Source organism: Lethenteron reissneri, chromosome 53 (assembly GCF_015708825.2).
Source record: "Lethenteron reissneri isolate LAM-NWPU_2019-01 chromosome 53, ASM1570882v1, whole genome shotgun sequence".
Taxonomy (NCBI): domain Eukaryota; kingdom Metazoa; phylum Chordata; class Hyperoartia; order Petromyzontiformes; family Petromyzontidae; genus Lethenteron; species Lethenteron reissneri.
In genome coordinates, this window is record NC_083831.1 from 1807346 (window position 1) to 1819740 (window position 12395).

Consider the following 12395-nt stretch of genomic DNA (forward strand, 5'->3'; position numbering starts at 1 on the left):
TTTATTTAAGGATCTGGTTTACTTCATAGTTCATGGCCAAAACGTCGATCAACTCGGACTATCTTCTACGACCGTCACTGGGGACATGCATTTGGCAAAGAATTGGTTACAAGGGATTAAGCGACGCTCATTGCATTCACAATATATGGTACAGTGCAACGCGTGTATTCAAATATATATATACTTTACTCGAGGGTGCCTAACGGGTTCGGATTGTCAGTCTTAAATAACAAAATACACGGTCTACTTCATGGAGTATATCATAAAACTATTGGAATTAAAAAAAGAAAAAAGGCTCTAACCGATCCACATCCCAAAGGTACTGCATTGGAGATAAGACGTACACGTAAAAATCACTTAGCGCGAGTTCTCGACAGACGCCGTTGCTTCCACGCCTCGGCCAAGGCGATCGCCGGTCGCCCTGCACCGCTGGGAAGCGAGGCGAGCCTGGAGATCCCCCGCGTCGGCGCTGGGCCAGTGGAGGGGAAGCCTCCTCCGGGGTGAGCACGACTCGCTCCCAACGGCTCTCTCCCACGGCTCGCTCCCAACGGCTCTCTTCCACGCCTCGCTCCCAACGGCTCTCTCCCACGGCTCGCTCCCAACGGCTCTCTTCCACGCCTCGCTCCCAACGGCTCTCTCCCACGCCTCGCTCCCAACGGCTCTCTCCCACGGCTCGCTCCCAACGGCTCTCTCCCACGGCTCGCTCCCAACGGCTCTCTTCCAACGGTTCTCTTCCACGGCTCTCTCCCACGGCTCGCTCCTAACGACTCTCTCCCACGGCTCTCTCCCACGGCTCTCTTCAACGCCTCGCTCCCAACGCTCTCTCTCTCATGCCTCTCCCAACGGCTCTCTCCCACGGCTCGCTCCTAACGGCTCTCTTTCATGGCTCTCCCACGGCTCGCTCCCACGGCTCTCTCATGCCTCTCCCAACGGCTCTCTCCCAATGCTCTCTCCCAATGCTCTCTCCCACGGCTCGCTCCTAACGGCTCTGTCTCTCATGCCTCTCCCACGGCTCTCTCTCCCAACGGCTCGCTCCTCACGACTCTCTCTCATGCCTCTCCCAACGGCTCTCTCCCACAGCTCGCTCCTAACGGGTTTGTTTTAATCCACTTGTAAAAAAGGGGTAAGGGTGCAGCTGCAATCTGCTTGCTCGTGCCACCGCTGGCAGGAGGGCCTCACCACCCCCCCCCCCCCCCCGCTAGAGGGGGTTCTAGACGGCCCCTCTGGAGACGACTTCCACGCTTGACAGGGCGTCTTGGAAGAGGAAGGAAAGTACCTGCAAGTTTCACCCAAACCCCACACGCCACCTGCCGATCAACTGATTGCGGCGAACTCGTTCACGCTGCTGGATTGGGCCCAGAGGTTGCGGGAGGTCGACTCGAAGCGTGCGGCCCGGATCGCAAGTCCGGCGCTGCTGATCCACGGCAGCTTGCACTTTTCATTCTGAAAATTGGCAGCAAACCGTGTCTTCCAGGTACGCGCGAACGAGGCCGCACAACTTTGACGGTGAGCCGCGAGGGGCGGGTCGAAGGGTCATGGACGTGATTTGCGGCCGGTCGCATAACATTCCGTAAGTGTCCTTTAGTCGACACCCCCGATTCACATGGCAAACTACGGCAAAGTACCACTCGAGGTATTTTATGCAACCGGCGATCGCTCAGAAGCCGAGTTGTCCATCCGCCGTGCCACCCCTGAAGCTCGCCTCCCCACAGACGCGATGGGCACGCACCCATACGACTCCATTACGTTGGTTATTGCGGCGGAATAATATAGTCTATATAGATATAACCTTTGCCACGTAAATATAGTACACACATCTCGATTCGTACACTATTATACAGGACAGATGAACGACTGTCGGAGCTTCTTTAATTCTACGCAAGCGGCAACTCGGGTAGTGCCACAGCGACCGTCGCCTGCCAGGGGCTAGCTGCGCTTGTCCCTACGTGCGCTCGCTCTGGACAAGCGCGGCGACTTAAACAGGAGCTGTGTCTCTCTCGGTAAAAAGGCCTTGGTATGCGCAGTGGCTCAGTGCACGGAGGGCATGGCTTCTCATCGTCGACCTCGAATTGCCACTCAACCAAAAGCACCCCAAGCGCTTCGCTCGCATCGCTGTCCGAGGGACGCGGAGTGGTGCTCTGACGCAGCCGTGTCCGCCATTCGTGAATTGGCCAAGCGGAGAGGGCAGAGAGAGGCTGTGGCACGAGATTGTCAAGCGTCGTCATCCCGTCGTGCCAACATGGAACGGGGCTTGTCACACGGCAGATTCCCCCCCCCCACCCCTACCCCTACCCTCCACGGCATCGATAAAGAACTTCTCGGCTCAATGGTCTCATCGAAAATAAAAAGAACCCACCACAGGGTAGGTCTTGGAAGCTGGCAGGGCAAGAGCAAGCGTCCATCGTGGCCAGGGAAGGTTGCTTTATTGAGGCGGGGGCGGTGGGGGGGACAACGGTGCGTGGAAACACCCTCTCTCTAGCCTCTCTCAAAAAAGTAGAATTTCCGTGCCCATAGCCAGGAGTGGTTGCAGTGGCCTATGGACAAGCGGTGATTGGTGGCATCTGGGATGCGACGCATGAACAAGGTGTCGCGCCAGCAAAACATAAAATAAGATCCGTGCACGGATCCGCCAGGTGGGAGAGTGGACGAACTCTGTGCCGGGGGGGGGAGGGGCACACGAGTGACTGAAGTCCAGGTCTCCCACCCTGCTGCGAAGTGCGGCCCACGTTAGGTCTAAAAAGATAGAAACTCAGCTACAGCAGCTAAAAATAGCATTTAAATAAAAATAGCATTTAAATAAGGGCACAGTGTTTCAGTGTGGGTTGTCTCACTTGCGCTGGCTGAGTGATGGGTGTGCGCGTTAGTGGTGAGTGCGTGTGTGCGTGCGTGTAGCGGTGAGGTGAATGTGCTTGAGTTCCTGTCTCTACTACACCAACGATGTGTGTGTGTGTTTGTTTATTTGGGTATTTTCTCGCTGGGCAATAGTGTGTGTGTGTATGTTGCGATCACAGCACTTGCCCCAACAGTATGTTAAGGCTATACAGGGGGGAATATTTGTCTTTGTTGTGGGGTGTGTGTTATTGTCGTCTCTGCTGGTCGGGGGCAATGAGTTTGAGAGATGCGTGCGTTTGTCTCCCTGCGTCTCCCGCGCGCGCGTCCTGTGGAGACCCGAGGTTCCCTGCTCGTCACACCACGGTGGCCGGACGCTGTCCCATCTGGGTTTCCAGTCGGTACATCTGCCGCATCTCCCGCGCCTGCAGCAGCAGCAGCAGAGCTTGTGTCAGATACAAGTTAGAGAACTTCGCTTTATATACACAAACACACGGATTTCTAAACACACACAGCTATAAGCACACACGCGTTTATACACGCACACACAGGTTTAAACGCTGCACACACACATGGATTTACACACAGATTTACAAATGTACACTGATTTAAAAAGAGCCACGCAACTATTCAGTTACCCATCTACCCAGCCACCTAACTACCCAGTTAAACGTACACCTCTCTACTTAGTTACCCAACTACCCAGTTAACCGTGCACCCAACCACTCAGTTACCCATCTACCCAGCCACCCAACTACCCAGTTAATCATTACACCCAACTACTCAGTTACCCATATAACCAGCCACCCAACTGCCCAGTTAATCTGTCACCCAACTGACAGATTAACTGAGTAGTTGTAGCCGGGTTCATAATGCAGGGCGCTAATCGTTGGACCACCGCTCCCAACACATAAACTTACATACATTGACACAGACGCACACTTCACAGTTCATCAAGACCGTCGCTTCTTCGAGTCGCGTCTGCAGGCATGAGCCATCGCGCTGAAGAGCCCAGTGACCCCACGCATGCGGCCCAGCCCAGGGCGCGTGCCGTCCACATCACGACAGCCCCCCACCTGCTCCTTGTCCCTGTCCAGGGCCTCCATCTGCTCCAGCTGGCTCTTCCTCAGCTGCTCCACCTCCTTGCTCTGTCTCATCGCCAGCTAGAAACAAGGAGCGTTGTGCGCACACACGGACACTCGCATTTAGACACATGCACGCTATGGATCGCCCCCGGTGTTAACCTTCATAGCCGATGGTGGAAAGGGCTGTTTGCGAGCACCTATGAAGGCTGACAAAAATTAATAGTGTAGCCGACACCACACGCACATATAACAACCGTCATCACGGTGCTTGTGCCAGGCTAGGTGCGCCTTGACGCCACGTGAACTGCCAAAGGCTCGCTGGCAGCAGGTTACGGGACAGAACCAGGTGCCATGGATTGACTGAGATGACTTGCAGATGCACCAGATGTGTTTCCTACTGTTCAAACTTTATGCAATTTAGCCTCCCGGCACTCCACTCATTGTCGTGAGCATTGTACCTTTGCCTGCCCTCCGCTGTTGTTGGAGGGAGACTGCCTCCGAATGCTCATTAGCATCCTTCCCAAGTCCCCTCCACAGAGGCCGATCTTGACACCGCTGGTATAGACCATCGGAAAGTTCAATCAGCTCCACATCCTCCTGTACCACATCAGCTCCATCTCTTCCCTAGCCCATGCTGCGGCCATTTAGCCCCCTCTATCCTGCCAAACAAAAGCTGCTTAGATGTGCAGTGGCTGGGCATGCGAGCTACAAAACAGCCTCGCCTGTCAGAGGAGCTCACCGATGGGACTGTGTCCAAATCTATCAAGGAACTGTGAGCTCCTCACACAATCCAGCTTGGTTAAACCCAGGATGGATCGTAGGCAGGCCAGTCTGAATGTTTCAATTTGACGCAGATGTTTCTCTAGCCGGATGGTGGTGGTAGGGCAGCAAGTGGGCTTATCTCCATCTGTTTCCATCTGTACGGGGGTTAGAGTGTCGCCCCCTCACGCATGCTGATTTTCTCTGGGAATGCTCGTACATTTTGCGAAGAACATCTTTAAACTAAAAAAAATAAACCCAATTAAGTGCCCTCGTGAAAAAATAGGAATAGGTTTCACCCTTTCTGGCAATGAAACAGCAGGTGTTAAGATGTTCGAACACCAAATAGAAACCTTTTGCAAGGAATCGAGTCTGCATTAACCACACGTACTTGCGGTGAACATGCACACAGACATGCTCTGACAATGTATGCATTGTCGTTGAACTTGATTGGCCTACACCAGAGACAGCTGCAGCCTTCTTTAGGGCCTTGTCTCACCAGCGTCCCATTTTGGACTCAGTGTGGATTTCCTGAATCAATAAGCAAAATAATAATGAATTAAAAGGCATCCACGTTTCACAGGTGTAAAGACCGAAACAACAGATCACTTGCCCGACGAGGTACATACGCAGCCGGACAGTCAGGAAGTGCGTTAGGGGCCTCCAATTGGCGCAGGGAGGCCTCAATTAGGATTGGTTATGGTCAGAAAATTTAACTGACTGGAAGGAAAATTCGAAGGCAAAAGGCGGTGAAATGAGGGCGGCCTGTCGGAGGTGACGGTTGATGACCGTGAGGGAAGGGGGACGAGGATTGGCTGAGGGATGCGGGGGTGAGCGAACCTTCGAGGAAGGGCGCCTCGAGGGATGTAGAAGGGGGAGAGCAAGAGGGGAAGGAACGGCTTGGAGAGAAGACGAAGTTCAAGCATCAAGAAACTGAAGCCTGGGCCTAGAATTAGTGTTGTGTCCAAAATAAAGGCTTACAGCAAACAAGAACGTGCGTCAGCATTACTACACCAACATAGGAAAGGGAGGGCATAATAACTGTGGCCGAGACGACCCGGAGCTTCGTGTGGAGCGACGGGCCAGGTAGCTTCCACATGGTGTTATGCAGCTTGTGAAAGGATAATGCCACTTGATTGATTCGGAGCGACACTTTTGCTATATCAAACCGGAACTAGTGATAAGTGCGCTGCCTGGAATATGGGGACTCCTCCACTCTCTACACAACTGCCCCATCACTCACGAGGACTCGAAAGGGCGGTGTATTTTATGACTTAAATACGCAAGCAGTTGGATTAGTTTGGTGGGGCTTCATGGAAAGGCCCCATATCCTCTTCGTAAGATACTCCAGGTCTAGCGGTAGAACCTCCAACTCCTCAGGGCTAGCAGCATTACCAGGTCATCAGCATACTAACATGTTTGACCAAATTAGAGCCATCCTCCCTGAACCCACCTGGTCATTGATCAGTTTCCCATTGTATCTGTAACCAGATAAAAATCTCCTCGAATTAGATGGTGGCAAAAAAAATGTTAAATAGTGGAGGGGCCATCCCTGCCGCACCCAAGTTTAACAGGGAATGGCTCCGACTCCTGGCCACTCAGCTTTACCCGGGCCTGCCCGCCGTCTCATTGACTGAACTGAGGGTAAAACATACACAGAAGATTGCAAAGACAAAAGATCCCCCCGTATAGCTTTAACAGACTGTAGGGGCAAGTGCTGTTAGCAAGTTGCACCTATGAAGGCCGGCACAGTACACGAGGGGGGTGGGTGGCCAGCACCACGCCCGGCCACCTTTGTCTCCCCTGTGGTGATGTTTAAACGCCACACAGGTACTCATTTGAGGCTGAGTCAAACTAAAGGAGGCCCAGGGACCGGTTCAGATTAATGGTCACTGGTGTTGGCCGTGAGCGGGAATCGAACCCAGACCGCCAGGTTCATAGTTTCAGCATGTTGACCACTACACTACCATTTCCCAATGCATGATTGCACACGAACTGGCGACATAAGCAAAAAATGCAGCATACATACTTGTAAACACACACAAGGGCATAATGTGCAAACACATGCACTCATTAAAATAGCTTTTAAAAAATATTTCAGTCCCTCTCAAATCATATTTTGAGCAGCCACCTCTGTGTCTGTGGGCTCTCCACATACCAACACGTGCACCAACACGTGCACCAACACCACCACCACGTTCACCAACACCACCACATACACCACCACGTCCACCAACACGTACACCACCACCACGTACACCACCACGGACACCACCACCACGTACACCACCACGGACACCACCACGGACACCAACAACAACAAGACGGACACCACCACGTACCCGCTTGCGCTCTTCCAGGAACTTCTTGGTGTTGTTGCTGTTAAGTTCGCGTACACGCCTGTGCGCGCACACAACAACAACAACAACTGCTCCACCTCCTTGCTGTCTCATCGCCGGCTAAAAAGGAGCATTCTGCGCACACACGGACACTTGCATTTGCACACACGTATGCAAAGATTGCCCCCAGTGTTAACCTTCATAGCCTATGGTGGTAAGGGCTGTTTGCGAGCACCTATAAAGGCTAACCAAAAGGAATAGTGTAGCCAACACCACACGCACATATAACACCAACAACCGCCATTCACCACTAAGTGGTGGTGACGTCATCACGGCGCTTGTGCCAGGCTAGGTGCACTTTGAGGGCACGTGAAGTGTCGAAGGGTCACTGGCAGGTCATGGGATAGGACTCGGGTGCCGTGGGTTGACCGACAGACGTCTGGCAGATGCACCACCTGTGCTCTCCATTGTGCCAACGTTGGGCATTTTATATGCCCAGGACTCCACTCGTTGTTGTGAGCGTTACTCCTCTACCCTCCGCTGTTGTTGGAGGGCGAGTGCCTTCAACTGCCCAGTAGCAGCGTCCTTAACGAGCCTCCTTCGCAGAGGCTGATTTTGACACAACTGGTACCGTTCAATGGCAAGTCCACTCAGCTGCACATTCTTCCGTACCGTATCAGCTCCATCTCTTATCTAGCCCGTGCCGTGCCTATTTAGCCCCCTCTACCCAGCCAAACAGAAGCTGCTTGGGCATGCAGTGGACGGGCATGCGGGCTACACGACCCAGCCAACGCAGCCTCGCCCGCCGGAGGAGCTCGCTAATGTGACATTGACCATATCTTTCAAGGATCTGTGAGCTCCTCACACACGCAAGCACACAGACGCACACACACACACACCACAGGGGCGGTCATGGTAGCGAAGGCAGGAGGACACAAACGCCACCAGGGCCTGCACACACACACACACGCCGTTGCACCGCAGCAACGAGCGTGCATCACGGTAGCACAGAAACACCACTCGAATAAAACACAGCAGCCATGCGGCTGGGGCCTTGCCTGTCACGCTCAGCCTTGTTCTTGATGCTCTTGTCCTGGCTGATGGCCTTGCTGTGCTCCATGGAGGTCTTCGTCTGGTTAGCTCGCATCTCCTTGCACAGCCTGCGGACGCGCGGAGCGTGGAGACTCGCACCCGTCATCACCACAGAGGGCGCGTTTGGGTTCACACCGCGAGTCTCCAGAGTGAACATTGAAATCTATGGGAGCCTTTAACATTGAAGTCTATGGGAGCCTTTAACATTGCAGTCTATGGGAGTCTTTAGCATCGAAGTCTATGGGAGCCTTTAACATTGCAGTCTATGGGAGCCTTTAACATTGGAGTCTATGGGAGCATTTAACATTGAAGTCTATGGGAGCCTTTAACATTGACGTCTATGAGAGCATTTGGCATTGAAGTCTATGGGAGCCTTTAGCATTGACGTCTATGGGAGTCTTTATCATTGAAGTCTATGGGCGCCTTTAACATTGAAGTATATGGGAGCCTTTAACATTGCCATCTATGGGAGCCTTTAACATTGACGTCTATGGGAGTCTTTAACATTGAAGTCTATGGGAGCCTTTGACATTGCGGTCTATGGGAACCTTTAACATTGAAGTCTATGGGAGTCTTTAGCATTGGAGTCTATGGGAGCCTTTAACATTGACGTCTATGGGAGCCTTTAACATTGAAGTATATGGGGGAATTTAACATTGCAGTCTATGGGAGCCTTTAACATTGAAGTATATGGGAGCCTTTAGCATTGACGTCTATGGGAGTCTTTATCATTGAAGTCTATGGGAGCCTTTAACATTTAAGTCTATGGGAGCCTTTAACATTGACATCTATGGGAGCCTTTAACATTGAAGTCTATGGGAGTATTTAACATTGCAGTCTATGGGAGCCTTTAACATTGAAGTCTATGGAAACCTTTATCATTGAAGTCTATGGGAGTCTTTAGCATTGAAGTCTATGGAAGCCTTTAACATTGAAGTCTATGGGAGCCTTTAGCATTGAAGTATATGGGGGCATTTAACATTGAAGTCTATGGGAGTCTTTAGCATTGAAGTCTATGGGAGCCTTTAACATTGAAGTGAGAGTCTTTAGCATTGGCGTCTATGGGAGCCTTTAACATTGACGTCTATGGGATCCTTTAACATTGAAGTCTATGGGAGCCTTTAACATTGAAGTCTCTGGGAGCCTTGATCACCTGTCGTGGAGCATCTTGAGCTGTGCGCTCTGCAACTCGTGGGACCCCAGCAGCAGCTTCTTGAGCAGCTCGTACTGCTCATCGACCTGGCCGTCACGCAGCTCCTGCTCTTCCTGCACGTGGCGCGAAATCAGCTCCGACCACTCCTTCGTCTGCAGCCCCACCATCTCCTTCACCTGAGAGACGCACACAGCACATTCACGTGGTGGCGTGCGTGCGCACATTCACTCAACACGCACACAACCATCTCCTTCAACGGAGAGACGCACACAGCACATCCACGTGGTGGCGTGCGTGCGCACATTCACTCAACACACACGCAACCATCTCCTTCACCTGAGAGACGCAAACAGCACATCCACGTGCGTGCGTGCGCACATTCACTCAACACACACGCAACCATCTCCTTCACCTGAGAGACGCACACAGCACATCCACGTGGTGGCGTGCGTGCGCACATTCACTCAACACGCACACAACCATCTCCTTCACCTGAGAGACGCAAACAGCACATCCACGTGCGTGCGTGCGCACATTCACTCAACACGCACACACACATACATTACATACGTACAAAGACAAAGATGCCCCGTGTAGCCTGAGCAAACTAATTGAGGTAAAGGGCTGTCAGTGAGCACCTATGAAGGACGCCTTCGTCTCCCCAGTGGTGATGTTTACACACCGCACCAGGTACTCATTTGAGACCGAGTCGACCTAGGGGAGGCCCAGCACCAGTTGAGATCATCGTCACCGGTGTTGGCCGTGAGCGGGAATCGAACTCGGTTCGTAGCGCGGGCGCACTAACCACAACACTACCGCTCCCCACACAATTACATTACGTGACACTCTCGGACGACAGCAACAAGCACACAACACACGCGTAACTACCTCCTTGACCTGCGAGACGTACGGCCAGACACACCGCCGCCCTTCAATGCGGACGCACTCCCACAGACATTCACATCCGCTCACGAGCGAGAAACTCATTTCCTTAACCCAGCGGGGAGGATGTCGACCTCGCGACCTCGAATGGGCGCTCCGACTCCTCACCCGTGCGCACGCGTGGCACGTGAATGGTGTGTGCGTGTGTGACGGCACGTGTAGCACGTGAACTCCCCTCGCGCGTGCGTGTCACGTGGTCGGTGTGTGTGTGTCACTGCGCGCGTGGCAAGTGAAGAGTGTGTGTGCGTGTGTGTCACGGCACGTATAGCACGTGAACTCCCCCCGCGCGTGCGCGTCACGTGATCGGTGTGTGCGTGTGTGTCACGGCGTGCGTGCCACGTGAACGGTGTGTGTGTGTCACGGCGCGTGTGGCAAGTGAAGAGTGTGTGTGTGTGTCACGGCGTGCGTGCCACGTGAACGGTGTGTGTGTGTGTGTGTCACAGCGCGCGTCACGGCGGCACCCTCAACTCGCCTTCTGCTTGTGCTCTGATATCAACACCTGAGTCTTCAGTTCCATTTCCTTCTTCAGGTCGGTGCACTTCCTCTCCCTGGGGGGTTGGGGGCGGGGGGGTGAGGGGGGCGCGGGGGGCAAACGCTCAGTCAGGTGAGACGCAGCCCCGGGTGGGTGGCCCATGGCCACACGCCGGGATGGCTGCTGGAATCATCGAGAGGAGTGCGCGTGCGTGATTGTGTTCGCGCAAATCCCTCTTCGAGCTCCACATCCAATCCTGTCCCCCTCTATAACCTCTTTCCATTCCTCCCTTGAAGCCTCGCCTCTATTTCATCGCCCATTCCCTTCCCCTCGCCCCTCCACTCCCTCCCGTCCCCCTCCCTCTACCCTTTCGTGACCTCCAACAACCCCTGTATTGTGCTCGCTCATTCCTCAGCCCCAGCACAGCCCTGCCGTGTAGATATTTCTCTTTTCTTTCCGTTTCATTTAAAAGCTCAAGGCGCTTCTTTTGAAAGCGCCTTGAGCGAAGGCGCTCTATGTGAATATGAGATGAGATATCAAGAGCATGCTCACCGCCTCCAATAGCCTCCATGGAGCTCACCCTCGTCTACCTCTCAACCTCTATTCACTCTCCTACCTCTGTCCTCTCATTTCACCACTCCCACGCAGTCTCCTACATCTCACCTTACTGTACTGGCAGAAATACAGTGGGACCAACTGACTGACGACAACCGACAGACGACACACAGCGGGACCAACTGACTGACGACAACTGACAGACGACACACAGTGGGACCAACTGACTGACGACAACTGACAGACGACACACAGTGGGACCAACTGACAGATGACAACTGACAGACGACACACAGTGGGACCAACTGACTGACGACAACTGACAGACGACACACAGTGGGACCAACTGACTGACGACAACCGACAGACGACACACAGTGGGACCAACTGACTGACGACAACTGACAGACGACACACAGTGGGACCAACTGACTGACTGACGACTGACAGACGACACACAGTGGGACCAACTGACTGACGACAACTGACAGACGACACACAGTGGGACCAACTGACTGACTGACGACTGACAGACGACACACAGTAGGACCAACTGACTGACAACTGACAGACGACACACAGTGGGACCAACTGACAGACGACAACTGACAGACGACACACAGCGGGACCAACTAACAAGACGTCACACAGCGCCACCAAATGCCAAGATAATAACAGAGCCCAGAGGGCGCTGCTCTCTACTGACCCACGCTTCCGCACAGCTTTCTCCAGCCCCTTGCCCAGGCCCATCTTCTCTTTGTCGTGCTGAGCCACCAGCTTGTCCACCTGCTGGCAGTGAGCGCGCTGCACCGCGTACTGCTCCTGCGGTGCTCGCACACAACGTAACAGATCAACATACACGGCCACAAAGATCCCCTCTCGTGTAAGGCCTACGCATGCCATCAGCGGGAAAGTGCCGTTAGCGAGCGCCAACGTGAAGATTGATAAGCAAGCTAAGCCCGCAGTCTTTATTAGTTCCACCCCGGTAACGCAGTCCCCAAAAACAGCTCCCGCCACCTTACACCGCCCCAGCGAGCACCGCATCACACTCGTTCCACTCATCGGCATGGCTAAGTGACGCTGCCCGTCAGATGCTACCACTCACTCGCTCTTCAATCATCAGTTCCCTAATATCCCACCTCCCTACCGATTGGATCCTCGCCATTTGA

At 53.5% G+C, this 12395-nt stretch overlaps 1 protein-coding gene across 2 annotated transcripts in view; it reads right to left on the minus strand.

Moving 5' to 3' along the window:
- Positions 1-12395, minus strand: part of LOC133356255 (1-phosphatidylinositol 4,5-bisphosphate phosphodiesterase beta-4-like) — a 75091-nt gene continuing 62696 nt past the window's right edge. For both annotated transcript variants that reach the window (XM_061573651.1, XM_061573650.1), the window contains exons 31-37: positions 11933-12048; positions 10672-10747; positions 9258-9433; positions 8071-8172; positions 7016-7073; positions 3906-3992; positions 1-3254 (exon numbers count right to left, since the gene is read on the minus strand). In XM_061573651.1, the coding sequence (XP_061429635.1) occupies positions 3186-3254; positions 3906-3992; positions 7016-7073; positions 8071-8172; positions 9258-9433; positions 10672-10747; positions 11933-12048 (684 nt within the window). In that variant the 3' untranslated portion in view covers positions 1-3185. The remainder of the gene's footprint in view (positions 3255-3905; positions 3993-7015; positions 7074-8070; positions 8173-9257; positions 9434-10671; positions 10748-11932; positions 12049-12395) is intronic.